This window comes from Neltuma alba, unplaced genomic scaffold (assembly GCF_004799145.2).
Source record: "Neltuma alba isolate B1F8T4 unplaced genomic scaffold, ASM479914v2 tig00010921_pilon, whole genome shotgun sequence".
NCBI lineage: Eukaryota > Viridiplantae > Streptophyta > Magnoliopsida > Fabales > Fabaceae > Neltuma > Neltuma alba.
This window is the reverse complement of record NW_021635697.1, coordinates 43,036-60,067: the sequence shown is the minus strand read 5'-3', so window position 1 is coordinate 60,067 and position 17,032 is coordinate 43,036. Positions and strand designations below refer to the sequence as shown.

The 17,032-nt window shown below is 33.2% G+C and overlaps 1 protein-coding gene and 1 long non-coding RNA gene across 2 annotated transcripts; one reads left to right on the top strand and one right to left on the bottom strand.

Moving 5' to 3' along the window:
* Positions 1 to 2,674, top strand: LOC114759939 (uncharacterized). Its single transcript, XR_003741992.1, has 3 exons — positions 1 to 75; positions 1,484 to 1,562; positions 2,331 to 2,674. It is a non-coding gene; the product is annotated as an uncharacterized LOC114759939 (long non-coding RNA).
* A 3,317-nt stretch (positions 2,675 to 5,991) lies between these two features.
* Positions 5,992 to 16,462, bottom strand: LOC114759942 (2-C-methyl-D-erythritol 4-phosphate cytidylyltransferase, chloroplastic). Its single transcript, XM_028949182.1, has 14 exons — positions 16,039 to 16,462; positions 15,202 to 15,278; positions 15,024 to 15,095; positions 14,513 to 14,568; positions 13,651 to 13,730; positions 13,431 to 13,513; positions 12,856 to 12,933; positions 11,843 to 11,911; positions 10,334 to 10,402; positions 10,196 to 10,242; positions 8,703 to 8,793; positions 8,522 to 8,576; positions 6,933 to 7,004; positions 5,992 to 6,371 (listed from the first exon to the last, which is right to left on the bottom strand). Exons 1-14 carry the CDS (start codon positions 16,175 to 16,177, stop codon positions 6,328 to 6,330), a joined length of 1,032 nt encoding a protein of 343 aa, XP_028805015.1. The 5' UTR covers positions 16,178 to 16,462; the 3' UTR covers positions 5,992 to 6,327.
* Positions 16,463 to 17,032: the final 570 nt, after the last annotated feature.

Below are 17,032 nucleotides of genomic sequence, written 5' to 3'. Positions count from 1 at the left end.
GGCTGACTGTTACTCCATGTCCCCTAGTTTATTGCATGATGGCAGTTTAGTGACAACTTCCATCAAAGACAGTCTGTAAGTTAAATTTAAATTTTGCGCAGTTTATTTGCATGCTTATTTCCGGTGATCCCTCCTTTTTACATGATTGGATACTGTAGTTGTAAATTGCATGGTAAGCTCCCTGCAAGAACCTGAGTGCTTGAAGTAGCCTTGCCAGAAGAAAGATGAATTTTTGGAGGTTGAGATTAAATTTGCAGAGCATCAAGTATTATTTAGCTTCTGAGGCAAAGCAATATTTCAATGTTGAGGTTAAAAATATTGAATTGTTGAGGTAGCATTAAAATGTCAGACACTGATAGAGGCAGAAACAGAACATTTCAATTGCTTTTGATTCTGTGGTCTTATAGTTTCTTATTAAGGTTTATAAGCAAGTTTGCGTTATTTTTTAATGTTGTTGTATTATCTGTTTCTTGCACTTGAAGTCACAGAGCTGCCTTGTTCAACCGTCAGTATTATCCCTTCTTTTAATATGAACCAAATATGAACCAGTATCAACATTCCTTATATGGTGAACTAGCATAGACATTTTTGTTATTAAGATGGAAAATTATTCCACTTGGAGCTAGATGTATTTTTTAGACAATTGTAGAGATGTCTGGTTAAACCTCACGAGGATTGATATTTCCTCCATGAAATAGCAAAATTTGGGCTTTATTATAATTATACTTGTTTTGAAATGATCCTCGTAGTTACTTGATTGCTTTTCCTTTTTTGTTCACGGAAATGAAAACTATCGTAAAGTGTAAACTATGACTGAAACACCTTATGTGATATAGGTTTCCTGTATCTTATTACCCACTATTTACTGCCTTTTTGTTATTTGAAAAGACAAATAAAGAAATGCTGAAACTATAACTTTAGCTCAATATACTTGTTAGTGCCATGGAGCTTGATGATCATATGATTGATCTAATGACTGTTTTTCACCTGGAAGTGTATCAAAAGATAATTACTAAATTGCTTGGGAAACATTACTGTTTTGTGCTTTGTTCATTAAAAAAAATTTACATTTGATTCTTTATTTTATGTTTATTTATTTTTTATTTTGGTGTCCAGCCATCCTTTTATGGGCCTGCAGAAAAGAAATTGAGGGTTTAACTATACATTGTTTCTTTTATCAATATAAAATATGACATTTATGATAGGGCACACTATTTATAAGTCATAAACAATGCAACTCCTTTCTTAGATTTAATATATTGCACAAGAAAACTGAGGCAAAACTCTAGTTATAACCTTCAAGAACCAAAGTTTGAATTTAGTAAAAGAGATGCTCTGCGTTCTCTTATGTCTCATTTTCACCTTGAGATGACAATAAATTTGATAGTAGCTAAATAAGATTGATTAAATCCACGAATAACACTGCTCCTTCCAAACTCATTTTTTGTATCTTTTGGTTAGTAACTCTGCTTTGTTTCTGCAGGGGATATGAATCAGGCCCAGGAGCAAGAGGTTGTAGTGGATTTTTGTGTTGGAACAACTCCAGCCGTCGAAGGGTAAAGGTAGGCTATCTCTGTGCTTTGCTTGTTTATACTTAAAAAAAAAAAAAAGTCAATATTCTTTTTGTGTAAAACTGTATCTTCTCTCTTTACAAAACTTGCTAACTTTCAATCTATTCCTGTTAGGCTTTTTTCTTTCAGTTTAACTTCTCATCCTTTAGATTACTGTTGATGCTATATTAATGTAGATGCTAACAGATGGTTGAGTTGGATGTTTTCTACTTAGGTGGCAATAGTTAACTCAAGCCTAGCACACACGCTATCAAAATAGTATTAATTCAGTCAATGAAACCAGTGTTGGTGGGGAACTTTGGAGATACTGAGCTTTTGAATTTACTGACATCAAGGTTTCTGATCAGAGCTTTTTCTTTGAGTAAGCATATGCAAATTAACAAATATGATCAAGTCTAGTGGAGACCAATGGAGTACGGGATACAGATAGTGGCATAATGAATAGTTGGTTTCGCATCTCAATAACTGGCTCTTGTGCGATGCCCGTCTCGGTCCTATGTTAGCCTGCGTTATGTATGAAAATGGAATTCAAGGGAAATACTGAAAGAATGAATGGGCAAAATTCAAAATGCATTTTATCTGTCAAGGATAAAAGTAGGAGTTTTCATCTTTTAGAAGCATTTACTTTTGACATATCTATATATCCTTCCATGATATCAAAATTTGAGTCTACACTAAAAAATTTTCTTTTTGTTTTATCACTGAATAAAACTTTTCCGTGACTCTGAACAAACCTGGCGTGTTTTTTATTGTAAGCAGGTAAAAGGTACCCCAGTGCGGAAAGTGGGGCGCTTTTCAATGTTTGGTGAGTGTGGTAAGTCAAAGAGAAAGAGTTGAGAATCTGACCCTGGGCACGTTATTCAGATCTAGTTTTGCCTATATACTTCCTTTTTTTCTTCAAAAAGTTTTGTGTAGGTTTATTTTTCCCCTTCCATTTGAGCGATTCTTCAAGGATGTGAGTGAAAAAATGTAGAGGTTATTTATGTTCATCTTGTGTTCCTTTTGCTCCATCCCTTATTTAAGAAATCAATAAAGCGGGACAAAGAATGAACACCTTTATTTCCCTTTCCCCAATTTCGTTATTTTCAGTATTCTGTGAGAAAGTTCATTGCAAATCTCTTTACTCTATCTTTTTTTTTTTTCCTTTTGACCTGGTGTTTAATTTATCCTTTGAATCAAGGGAACAATATAGTTTCGCATAACTGTTGTCTGCTATAAAAGGCTTCCTTCCTTCCTTCCTTTTCGTGTAGCAGATAAGAACTTGATCAATTTGATTAATAAATGCTCATACTTTCTGGTATTTGACAAAGATAAAGACAAATTAAGGGGGGAAAAGGGAAAACCAAGAAGTACAAGCTGAAACATGTGAGAAGCTCAATAAACAAAGCTGGTACTATTGGCTTAGGTAAAATATTTTTGGAAGAGTCACATATTCTTATATTGTAAGCAATGCAATTTCTTATCATTTAAATATTTTTTTTTTCGTAGATTACAAATGAAACGGAGATAAAATTCCACTCTGGGTTTTATTTTGTTATACATGTGATCAGAAAAAGTGACTTAAAACTGGGATTTTGAGAGCGTTATGATTTGTTTCTTTTATTTATTTTTATCTCTTATTTATTATGTTTTATGCTGACATTTGTCACATCAGATTATTGAAACCTGGAAGAAAGGAAAACAAAGTAAGAAAGCAAAGGAAAATGTAAATAAAAGAAGGGAGAGATTGAATAGTTCCATATCCTTTTTGTATTGTTCGGGAAGAGAAAAGTGTAAAGGGAATGAGGAGTTTTTTTTTTTTTTTTTTGTTACAAGGAGGCGGGATCCAACCCGCAACACACACCCCACACGCCCACCGCTGCCGGCCGGTGGTGGAATGAGGAGTCATTTGCTGTGACATTTATTGGTCGAATTGAATTGTTTGATTTGATAGAAGACAAAAGATTTAAGAAAAACTTCTATAATTATTCAGAGTACTAGTAGTTTCAATGTGCATGCATGGGCGAATCAATTCAATTTCTCTTATCATTAAATTTTTGGGAAAATGACAAACAAAAACGTTGAAAAATGTAATATTCTAAATCAGGCACCAAAAAATTAAAATTGACAAAAGAAAGTGGTGTCTGATTTTTTGCAAATTTAATTAAATGATGTCCTTATATCAAAAAACTTGTTAACAAGTTCTGAATTGACAATTACAAGTGTTAAATAGCAAATGACCAAAAAAATATTGGTAATGACAAATTATTTAGGGGAAATTGCAAAAACGCAGATAGGAACCCTTGATAACTTTACTTTGGGTTTTGACAACTTCAGGGCATATTATTCTTGTCAAAACCCAAAATGAAGTTGTCAAGGGTCCCTATCTGCATTTTTACAATTCCAAAGTCTTTTTTTGCAATTTTTCCAATTATTTATTGATAAGGTGTGAACTAGCAATAACAAGTATTGAACAATTACTGACAAAAAATGCACTGGGAATAACAAGTTTGATTTTTTTTTTTCCAAATCTGTATAAGAGCATTTTAATCATTTAATCACATTTGTAAAATACCAAATCAAACATTACTTCCTTTTCTGTCATTTTTAACTCTTAGGTACCTAAACTGAGAAATGATAATTTCAAGGTTCCCTCTCTGAAATTTTTCCTAAATTTTTTTAGAGATGATTTTTGGGGTAAAAAATTATATAAAGGGAACTTTAATTTGCAAATTAACTTGTTTTCTTTTCACCAAAGACAAAAAGAAAATGATATTCCAATAAAATAAAAGATCCTCGCAAATTACAACAGCTTAGCTATCCTACTTTATGAGAATTAAAATTGAGAAAACCAGATTTAAAAATAACAGTTTTTTAAATGAAAAAATAAAAATTAAAAAAAAGGGTTTGGACATAAGAAAAATTACCAATGAGAGCAAGAATTTCTTCCCAAGTGCAAGTGACATTAAGGACAGGCAACTCAATAGTAGGGACTTAACTTTTTCCCTATACAATGAATATGCAAAAGAGGCTATCTAAAATGCTCCTCAAATTAGAACTACAAATTCAAAAAAGTCTTAAGCATTTGGAGTGAAAAGTTGAACTTGGAACGGCTTTGTTCTTTAACAAGAATTTCTTTATTCCCCGAATAACAGATAATACCATAATAATGTTGTCTTAGCCTTTTAATATTTAAGGGGCAGCACACCCCATCCTTCTCTATTTAAGATTATACCAAAGTGTTAACAAAAGTAAGGATAATTACAAATAAAAATAATCTTTTAATTATTATTTTTTACATTGAAAAAAGCTCAGTTAGACAGACATCCCCGAAAATTGAGACAGGTTACAAAGGTTTTGATCGAATCAAATGATGTACCTAATCCATGTTGTATAAACTTCGTTTTTCAGACTTTGTATGATATTACCTCCAGTCCTTAATATAAGAGTTCATTTGACATGCAACTTGATCATAAATATAAGATCCCAGTCTACTTTGTTTCTCATATTTATCTATTTTTTTAAGATAGTCTTTGTAATAGTTGCACATGTTAAATGTTCCATCAAATGATAGTTTTAACTAATACACATAATTAAAAAGGATATTTTAGGAAAGACAACACTTATTTATGACAAATAATTAACTTAACTAATCTTTTTAATCTACTCAAATTAAGTAACTAACACTTGTATTAAGAATTGGAGATAGTACATAAAATCCAACTATTTAGTTCATGCGAATAAATCTTGCTTACACGACTTTGAATAATACTAAACAATTTTACTCCTATTCTCTGAACTTCGATTCACCAGTAGCACTAAAATCATCAAAGAATTGCTAAGTACTAGTGGAATCTTAATGAGCCAAAGAAAAATGGAAAATAAATTTCACAGATAGAATTTCTAGTCCCCAAGTACTGTAACATGTTTGGATTGTCATTAAAGAAGTGAGAGAGGGTATGCAAGAATGGGAGACTCTTGTATCATTATGAAATACTGCCTCTGGTTCTATATGCAAAAGACAGTTTTTGGGATTAGCATCATCTTATTATTTACAAGTGTTCGAAATTTTAAACCTTTTTGTTTTCTATTTTTGCCCGGTTAATTGCGTCTTATAACACTGCATTAATTCTTTTTCTCACTTTATCTCTCCACAAACAAGAGTACTTTGAGGGGAAAATATATTCTTATGTAACATCTTACTCCAAAGATTTAGATGAGAAAGATTTATCATCAATGATTGAAATCTTACGCTAAAAAGGTGATGTTTTTAAAACCTTTTACTCAACTCCATACAAGTCTTTTTAAGAATGAGATTTTCTGAAAATTTTAGCAATTTATAAATCCTTATTTTCTAGCTTCATTATTGGTTCATACTTGCAACTTGTACTCCTGAAAATCTTCAGCTATAAATTAAAGACCCAGATTCGCCCCAAATCCATTGGTTTAGCAATATTTATTTATCAGTGCTGTCCAGATTTTACTTTCGAAGACTTTGCTCCCCTGTTCCAGCTCTAATAAATCATAACTGGTAAATTACACATCCAATCCAAAATATTGGATGTGTACTTCATGGATTCATTCACATCTCACGTATAATCTATATCACTAAAACCCAACTATGTAAGATCTACTCCCCTCCTGCATTCCTCCACACATACAATCATATCAGTAAAGTTTAAATGCTCCACAAAATGGGAACATAAACAGAAAAAATATTAATGTCACATTGATTAACAGTAACAAATCAACTAAACTTCCCCTTTTTCCACCTTAGCTATGCTCCTACCAGCTTCTCTTTTTCCTTGACTGAAATAGGCCCTATTGTCAAATCCATAGAAGAGAGCAGTGAGGTTCAGGGAATCTCAATAGCAATAATCATATTTCAGTATATTATGTATGGTAGAAGCTGAGCATGCAAAACAAGTTTCAAAGAACATCTGATAGATAATTGAACTAAATAACTTGTACGTATTTGCTATTATATAACTGAATCATATATATATATATATATATATATATTTGCGCATATTCAATGATAATAAGTAAATTGAATAGCTATCTGATGTGCATTAGCCTTCATATAACTGAATCACATGCATACACACATGCACATACAGGTGCGCGTGCGCCCACACTCACATAACGCGTGCGCACGCACAAAGGTCTTTTGAGCATATTCACTTATAATAGCTCAACTAAATAGCTAACTGATGAGCATATACTTTGCAGAATACTGCACTATATCGTGAAATGGGTGCACATGGCCATAACAATATCTATGGCAAGAAAATTATATATTCTCATGCTTAACTATCGCAAGTATGAGACAAACAAACATGCAACCAATGCAAAACATACGAAATTAATAATTAAAGCTACCTTTCTCCTGCTCTGTTGTGTTGGTACACCGCTCTGGGTTTCTTCTTGATAGCTCCGGCCACAAATCAAATCCTAACATTATACGTGTACACAAGGTAAATCAAGAGTTGGGTTATGGTTAACTTATAACTAACTAAATCTTCCTATAACCTCCACTCAAACTCTCGTCTTTTGAAGTGATCGATTATCTAGAACAAAAATTTTATATTTTATCTTTATATTTCTAAGGCCCTCCTAAGCCTCCCCTTTTCGTATGTTCCTCTTAGCTTCTTAATGCATTATGATTCAGCTAAGGGAATAAGAGTCAACTTAGTTATTAACTCTTCAAGCTTCTTGAATAATTGTTTAGCATAGATAAGCATAAAATAAAGACTTAAATCATCATTCCAATGCCTCCAACTATAAATAGCTGTATGGACATTGACTCAACATTTAGAAATATTTAAAAAGAATTTCAAATCAGTTCCTAAGCTCTGATTCATAATAACTTTCAACTTTTAAAACATTACCCAAATCACCAGCAGTGCACAAAATCTCTACAACATTCCAAACAGCACCATTTTATCAAATCTGGAAATTTGCCCCTAATTAAGCATCACCTAAAGCATTTGTTTAACACTATAAAAGTTCCAAATTCAAAGAAATGCCTTCCCCCATGCTTCACACAGCCTTCTTCCCAAACAAATTTAACTATCCAAGTTGATTATTCAGCACTTAGGAGCATCAACAAGAAGTCTTACATCACTTCTTTTTAACTTTCAATAACATGTTCAAATAACTATATCAGGAGCTAAACCATTTAATAATAATCAGTAGCTTCAATTTTAGCATCTTGCTAATCATTTTGGTATTCCAAACCACAGTTTAAGCATCTAGAGTAATGGTTCAGTAAAGGCAACATAAATCAGCAATATTGTAATCAATATTCCAGCTTTTACAGTATTCAACAAATAATTAACACTTATTTCATTTAAAATTTCTAACATCACTCGTATGAGAAAACAATAAAACATCTCTGGTCCTTCAACAAATTCAAATCCATCATTGCTATTATTATTCAAAACTAACAAGCGTTTTTGTTCAACGCAAGGGACCTACAGTACAACGATCATTTTGCATCACTTTCACACTGGTATTCTCTTTCCATTAAGAAAAAGGCAAAGGAATTCATTGCAAAAAAAATCAAGATCTATAATATCCATTATATCCCCTTTTAAACATTTGCTATCTTGGGCACAAAGAGCATTTCTGATACTAAAAATCACTTTTTCCCTTTTTAAAATTCCAATTTCTTCCATTCCAATTCATATATTGTGCAAGACCTGCATATTCTTCTATGCACCAAATCCGATGTTGAAATCAAAATTATTACTGAAAGGGGACTTTGGGATAGTGAAACTGCAAATCCAACAAGAAACTTGCTCTCATTATTTACAATTTCTTCTTGATGCCAAAAATTGCAGGACATTAGCTAATTTATTCCGAAATTTTCATGATTGAAAAACACTTTTTTTTTTCAAATCTTTTCCCCCATCAAGAGGTGAAATGACAAGAATGAAAAAAACCAGAAAATGTTCATGAAGACTCACCAGAATCCACATGTAATAATCTCTCTGCCAGTAACAAGTCATCAGGAGTAGTGACCTGCACAAGAGCTCCCACCATGAACTTCATATTGGAACCAAAGTTCTTTCTTTGGTAGCATAGCTCTGAATTTAAGAACAACTAGAAGTTAAAGATGCAAAAGATTCATTGAAGTGTCTTGATTACCTTGATGTTGGTGTAAGATCCTTCAGTGATATAAACAGCATGTTGAAGGTGCTCAACGATGGAAACATCATCGGTAACTTCTAGACCTCCGCTGGAACAAAGATTGCACATACCAGTTAGGTGCTGAAAGAATTTATATACTCCCATTATCTGGATTTGCTGATAATGATCAAATTATATACAGCAAAGAAATTTTAACATAAGGTCGATTTGTGAGCATGAAGCATTGGTACTCCAAAAAAGAAGGTGCATTTACATCAGATAGATACTTAATTCCATGCTTAAGGAGTACTCTTAGCATTCATATGTTTTTTTTTTGTTGGTCTCGTATGTTTTGAAACACTTCAAAATAACTCAAGAAGTTAAGAAGTATCTTAATGAAATGAATAAAGATGAAGATTAATACAACAACAAGGTCTTATCCCACTAGGTAGAGTCAACTACATAGATCACACAATGCTATTGTGTTCTATTAACAACTAAATTCTTAGATAGGTTAACCAAAACATCCAATTGAATGACCTCATTAAGCGTTCTCTTCAATCTTCCGCTGTTCTTTTTTAACAGACTCCATACGATCTAATCTACCCTCCTTACCAATGGCCTTCTTTGCAGATGACTAAATCAAATATAAGCAAGTTTTAATCATTTTCTCTTCAATAGGCTCCACGCCTACTTTTCTTTTGATATGATCATTTCAAATCTAATCTTTTTTGTATGACCACACATCCATCTCAATATTCTCATTTCTGCCACTCCAACTTTAAGCTTATTAGGTACCTTCTTATCACAAATAACTCTAGTAGCATTTCTCTAGTTGAACGACCCAACTTGTATCTTATGTGAAACATCTCCATCAATTTCACTAACTCAATATATAATTGGTCCTAGATACATATACTTTGTCACTTGAGGAATGATTTGATCTCCCATCATAACCTCCAAATCACTATTGACTTACTTCCTGCCAAAATTGCAATACATATATTATGTTTTACTCCTATTCAAGCAAAAACCCTTCGACTCCAAAGTCCTTCTCCACAACTCTAGTTTAGAGTTAATATCTTCTCTTGACTCAGCCATAGGAACTATACCATTAGCTAAAAGTATGTACTTACGGATTTCTTCTTGAATAAGCTTAGTGAGAACATCTAGAACAAGATTAAACATTATAAAGTATGAAAGGAGATGAAGATTAACATTGAATCTTAATAGAAAATTAGTCATAATTTATTCTTTTATGAGTAACTTGCCATGAACAATTTTATATTTTGTGTATGTGATGCATGCATTTAACAATTGTTATATCTCACATATAATATTCAATGTTTATTTGTATCAACGCTTCTAAGCTTGTGAATAGAATCTACATCAACTGATCTCGTACAAGAATGCTTTATTGACAGCTTGTTGGTTAATGCCTACCACAATAACACTTCATCACACTGAACAGCTATTGATATCAAAGTTATGCATGATAAAAAAGGAATTACCCGTTTACAAGCTCAAATCCTTCTCTCAGCAACTCAGGCTTGATAACCTGTAGTCAAAAAGTTAGATGTGCATCTTCCAATAAATGGGTAGTTCTCGCTATAAATGAGACAAATATAATCATGTTTTGCAGCATTAACCTGCGGAGTCTGCATCTCCCATAGTGTTTTCCTGTCCAGTGTTTTAACTACAAAAGATTCACTGTTTGCCTGCAGATAGATTGATAGACAAATTTCACAATTCCATGGCTAAAATTTAAAAGTAAATTGAACGGCATTAAGGACCTTAGGTCAACAAATGGAAGAAATTGTGTTAAACAATAAATTGACGGTGCTCAAATTAGGTTTTTCGACAAGAACTCCCAGATAGTGCTCAAATTGGTCATAGAATTGTAAATGACATGAAAGCTAGATGGAAACACGTGTCAGTAGGGAGGAATAAGTATAAAAGGATGGGAGGTAGAAGATTTAAAATCTTTTAGATTAATCTGTCATATCTTGCAGATTACCTTTTTTGTATAGGGGTATGCCCCTTTTGATGTATTTTTACGAGAGGAATATGATAATGTCACCTTTCTTCTAAACAAATAAATTGATAAAAGTGAAGCTGGCTATACTGGTTGCCCACAGCATTAAGCTCTATCAACAATTAACCATTTAGAAATATCATTCAGCGGCGACTAACAATTGTTAACCTCCACTAAATGAGGTCAGGTGACACGACTCCATCAATAATTAACAGTAAAATGATAATGTCATTAATTTAGTTGTTGTATTAATGGACCGATATAATGAATTAACACATCTAAGAAGCAAAGAAGACATGGAAGGTGTCACAAAGTTACTTGCATTTCAATTCAAAAGGAAGCTTGCAAAAGAATACAAGGCCCCTTTTGTCATCTATACAGAAAACTGATTCCATTCCTCCTTTTTTTTTTGCAATGACTATTGTACCCTTGTAATTAATACAAAACAAATTTCATCTATACGAGGGTTATTTTTCACCCCCATTTTGTTTTTTAACTCAAATTTTTCATTGTGTACCAAATGGATTCTTAAGTGCCCAGGTGGGGGAAAAAGAAAGAGCTTCTCATTCCCGCAACTGTGTAATACTTAGAGATATATAACACAGAAGAAGCTAAGACAAATTTACCATGCCAAATTAATTAATTAATTAAAAGAAGGGTGAAAACTAGTCCACAGTCATGCATCTGTAATGTAGATCAGGCACAATGAAACTAAGGAGATTGATAATCGATAAATATACAATGGAAAAAACAGAATAAGCAAACAGAGAGACCCAAAGTTTTCTGCTTGAAGACGGACAAAACATATCACTATTCACATATCCATGCGAAGGAACCAGGTATGGAGAAGGCATTAATGGGTCAAAATACTAGATTTAGTAAGTAAATCATATAAATAAATTGATGAAAAGAGAAGAAACTGTTTAAGATTGATGGCTTCTGGTCCTGAAGCATATGCTTCTAAGTTAATTTTAGTCAACCTGAGATGATAGAATAAATAAGCTGCACATCAAATTTGTCAATAAGTATTTATCTAAGGATTGCTTCAGACAGGAGCATATTATATTCATTAATCACCTAGAATATTGCAGGGGAAGCAGGCATACTAGAGATGGTATTGTACCTCTTTGATTGTAGCCTTCACCGGAACTCCAAGAACAGCCGCTCCAATTGACAATCCATCTTTAAGAACCTATAAAAACAAGAAAAATGACTATTTTAATAATTAATGTCAATTGTGGATAGAAAGAGGCTAACGAGTTTAGTGAACCCATGCCTAGAAAGAACATAAACACACCCCAACAAAAACCAAGTAAAGGATGCCTTTAAACTCCAATAAAGTTAAGAGCATAGACACGTATCAATGTAAACATGTAGATCTAAATATGATTTCCATTCATAATATGGAACCTGTAATTTTTCTTCCCTGGCAAAAGAACGTAAACTTGATTAAAAGAAGCTTCAGATGCTTAACATCTTCAATAGGTCACCCCATATATAGAAGTACTTAGTAGGAATAGCATCTTGAATCATCTATAATAGAGCTTTTCCTTTGTAGTAAAATGCCACAAGAAAGCTCTACCTTAATTCTTTCACTTTTCTCTTTTCTCACATATTACAATTAAACATCAACCAAAGAACAACAGCAATAAAGCCTTATCCCACTAGGTGGGTCGTCTACATGGATGACGCCACTGAGCTCTATTAAAGACCAAATCTTTGGATATATAGTTAATTGACCTAAATTGATGTCTGGCTTTTGGTACTCTTTGCTGGAAGCTTTGGGTGGTTAGGAACAAATGCCTTTTCTCCCATGAAACCTTTACCCCAGAGAATATCGACTTTTCTGTTCGTAGTATTGTTGAAAACACTGTAAAAGCTAATGAGCTTATCCGTGCTCTAGGATCTAGATCTTAATCTCCTTGCTTTCTTGTTGCAACCATCCTGCATTTGTTTTCTCTATGAATAAAATTCCCTTTCCACTCAGGGGAAAGAAAACCTCAAAGCTTGATGGAAATAATTAGATCAGCTTGACAAATATTCCATATTTCACTCTCACAAAGATGACACAATATTCTCATTTAAAGCAACGGACTCAGTAAGCAATTTTGCCCAACGGAAATGTAGTTGACCCACCTTTTTCACATCTCTTGCCAATACCAGAGGTCTTGCAGAATCATGGATACAAACCAGCTCAGAGTTTGGATCAATAGCCTGTATAATGAAAGAGCATTTAATAATTTTTCATAGGATTCATAGATAAAATGGGATACACCAGTAAAAAAATTCTATAAGTAAGATACTCCCCAAAGCTTTCCAATTTTTGTTCATGCAATTAAAAAACAAATATCACTATATCAGACCCAGAGGTTGATAACTGCATATTGCTATTTTACATGAATCTCTCAAGTCTGAACAGCCTAAAATTAAGAATTTAGCCATGAACATTTAAAGCTTAGCTGAAATTAGAGCTTATTTGCACCATACCACAGTTTAATTCACCCAGCAATTTGATTCAAATTACCAAATCAAAGCTTAGCAAGCTATAGAATGAATGGTGGTTTGGAATTATTAAAAAATACATTCAATAAGACTTAAATTAAAGCTTTAATCAGGCAATAAAATCGTGCTTGTGCAAATAAATGTGACGTTAATAACTTACTAATTATCATGATTAAGTTATAAGTAAACAGGTAAATAACTAGACATTCCTGGAATCCATTGTAAACTGAATCCTGTCTTTCCTTCCCAGGCAGAGCAAATTTAAGCTCAGCTATGCTGTCTCCTTTGGCATCTGATTAAAGAAGAAATACAAAGACTAAGAAACAAATAAAATTACCTATAAAAGAAACCAAAAGACATGCCTACAGAGAGGAGGGGGAGGAAGCAGTGAAGAGAGGGAGGTATGATGGATTGTTAAGGAGGGGAAACCTTCAAAAATATCTCTGTATGAAGGATCACAAACAACAACGATTTCTTTCACTTCACCCATGTGAGAGAAAGTGTTGAAACTGCAAGAGGTTGGCATATAATTATATTCCCAAGAAATGAAAGATGGTAAAAACGCAAGTAGATGATACAGGCCAGATAAATGCAATATATTTCTCTGAGTCAGGATCTTAGCACCAAGAATTGAACAGAGACCGAGTATTTCAAACATTAATCATTGTATACTCTCATTGCCTTTTCTTTATGAATTCAATGCCCATCATTTGATATTAGTAGCTCATGATAATTGTTTATAATTCTTTTCTCAAGACAATTCTAACCTCTTCAGCTCAGCTATTATTATGAATTCATTGTGCACTCTGTCAGGCTTGAAAGGAAGCATAAAATACCATATCTTGCCAAGCTATTTTCTGTTCCAACTAAGAAGTGCCAATACAGGTACATGTATCAGATATGCAGTATAATACGGGGATAAGGCAATTTTCAAAATTTTAGGATACAGGTACAGGAATATAATGTATATTTTAAAATGTTAGGACGGAAGTTTGAGAACTTGACTTTTAAACGATTATTCTAAAGTTCTATAAAGATATTTATAACAATCAACCAAAATATTGGTTTTTTTTTCAAGTAATGAAGATACATTTTGCTGGGGAAAAAAGGTATAATACAAATGATATAATATGCGATATGTACCCTGAAGGACAGGACATATATCGCATTTACATTTTTGAAGAATGGGTGCTTCATATTACAAGAGTGCACCCCATCACACAATTATACAAACACATAGCGAGACTAGGATTCTTTATAGCTGAGTTAGGAGTTGCCAACTTGTCATTACCTATACAATGCAACTGGTTGGCCTAGAAGCGGAAGATACTGCTTTGGGATGCAAGCCTATTAGCACAAACATGGTAAACAGTCATATGGGCAGTGAGACATTGAAATATCCATAAAACCAAAGATTCAAAAACTCATAAGGAATTTGCATCATCCCATTATTTGTCTCCCAGATTATCATCCATGAGAAAATCTTTTCAATAGGAGTGAAAACAAAGCAAAAGCAACCCATGCATCTAGATCTAATTTGTCACAGATGATGAGTAGTCAGAGTAGATGGTATGTCAAAAACTTGGAATCTCGAAACTTACTATTATCGAATGAACTTGAAGTTTTCATGGAAATGAAAAGATAACTTCTCTTAAATGGAAATTTCAACAAGGTAATACCTAATGATCCAATTAAGTAGCAGTAGCAGTATTTATGTTGAAGGTGATGAAGGAAAAAGGGAAAAATTTTGCAATTGCATATAGTCTCTCTATTCAGTGATCAATGAAACACAGAACACTCACCCCCATCCTCTTGCCCTTCCCTCCGGCAAGGAGTACAACTGATACACTTCGTTCTTTCACAGTACAAGAATCCTGTGCAAGAATAACGGTAAGATTATTAGTATTTGTCATGCAAGGGTTAACAGCAAGCACCCTCCTCTTTTTTAAGTATAACAAAAGAAACGTGTTCAAAACCTACTCGCCCAGCTTCGGCAGAGCAAACGGTAAGCCTTGATTTTGCAATTCTAGCATGTTTCAGTGAATCGATTTTATAACCTGGAAGTTTTGATTGAAACACCATCACAACAAGGGTAAACGGAGCACCAACAAAAATGACAAAAAATAAGTAGTGCTAGAAAAGAAACAAATCCATTATCAATCATCAGACCATAGATTCATTCTAGTTCCTTCTCAAATCAGTGTTTTCTGAGAAACCAACAGTCTGTGGCAAACATACACAAAGTGAATAAGATGCATTAAGTTGCAACTATACTGGCGTCTGGAATAAGAAGAAACAAACCATTTTAACAAGCAACAAAAACAGTGACCCAGAAAATGAAGTGTTCACTTATTAAACAATAGAGCCAAGGTTCTTCTCAGCTCAGTATTTTTGGAAACCAAGCAGTGAGCCTATCACAAACTTACATACCTCTATAGCGGAGCCTACAGTCCGGAGAAACAAACACAATTTAACAACGCAGCATACACAATGACCCCGAAACTGAAGCGTTCAATTGTCAAAGAACAGGATCTAATTTCTTCTCAAGACAGTGTTTTCTCAGAAACCAAAAGCACGTCCATCACAACAATACACAAGAATAAAGAAAATGCATTGACTTTCTTCTCCAGTGAAATCCGGAAAGCGAAAAAGTAAGCCTATTCAAAAACAACAAAAAGGGACACAGAAAGAGGGGGGGAAATGTTCGATTATCAAACAACAGAATCTAGTTTCTTCCCCAAGTCACAATTTTCTGCGAAATCAAGCCACAAGTGTAAACAAAAGCGAACATAACCGGAAGCAAAGGCATTGACTTGCCTCTATATTGGAGGGTGGAGTGTGGAATATAAGGCAAGGATTTGTGATAAAAATGGCAATTTCTGGGGAAGATTAAACGAGACTGCGAAGCAGAAGAAGAGAAACCAATGCCCGGAAACGAAGCTTGAGTCGCCACCATCTCTTAATCACCAAAGCCAAAAAAATGTCTTCTTCCCCACAACATGAACGAATCGGACACAAAAGAATAGGTGTTGAATGAGGGAGAAGCAGAAATCGGCCGCACGGATGAGTCTGTACTACAAGATGAGGTAAAACAAGGAAGCAATAAATGCAAATAAATAAGCAAAATTCAGGTTCGTCCTATACCAAACTAAATAGTCCAAACCAAATTCAGGTTCGGCCTATCGACATGTGAGTTCTTTGAATCTCTGATTATAAAATGCAGAGATTCATCGCTCCGTTTTTCGCGTGTCCGAACTCTTTAATTTTAATTAGTCCAAAATTCAAAAATGTTATCTCTTGCAAACTAAAATTCTCCCTCCTCCATCCCTTTCACAAAACGCAAATAACTATCAAAATAATTGGTTAAAATTATTTAAGAGAGAATAAAATACAAACATACAAAAAAAATAAAAAAAAGTTTTGCTTTTATTTCTTCTTTGGTCAAAAATTGTTTTTATTTTTTTAACAATATTCTTATCTATGAAGAGATAGTCACTAACCAACGTAATGAATACAGTAAAACTAACAAATAATTAATAGAAATAAAAATAAAAAGACTAAAGTATGTATTTGGTCTTTTAATTTTGTATAATATTTTAATTTAGTCCTTTAACTTTAAAAAGTATATATTTGATTCTTTAATCCTAAAATTATTAGGTTTTAATAATGATTTTTTGTGACAATCATAAATGTTTTGAAAATTAAACTTAATATGTTAGCATTTGAGAATATGTTATTAACATTTAAAACTTTAATGTCATGTTATTCAAAAAAAAAAACTTTAATGTCATCATTTTTTGAAAAAATTTTA

Excerpts from the sequence above, each read along its gene's own strand:
- LOC114759942 (XM_028949182.1), bottom strand. The coding sequence starts at position 16,177 with ATGGTGGCGACTCAAGCTTCGTTTCCGGGCATTGGTTTCTCTTCTTCT. Across the intron at positions 15,279-16,038 it reads CTCCACCCTCCAATATAGAG|GTTATAAAATCGATTCACTG; the intron begins GCAAGTCAATGC and ends CAAAACTTCCAG. Across the intron at positions 13,514-13,650 it reads ATACAGAGATATTTTTGAAG|ATGCCAAAGGAGACAGCATA; the intron begins GTTTCCCCTCCT and ends TTCTTTAATCAG.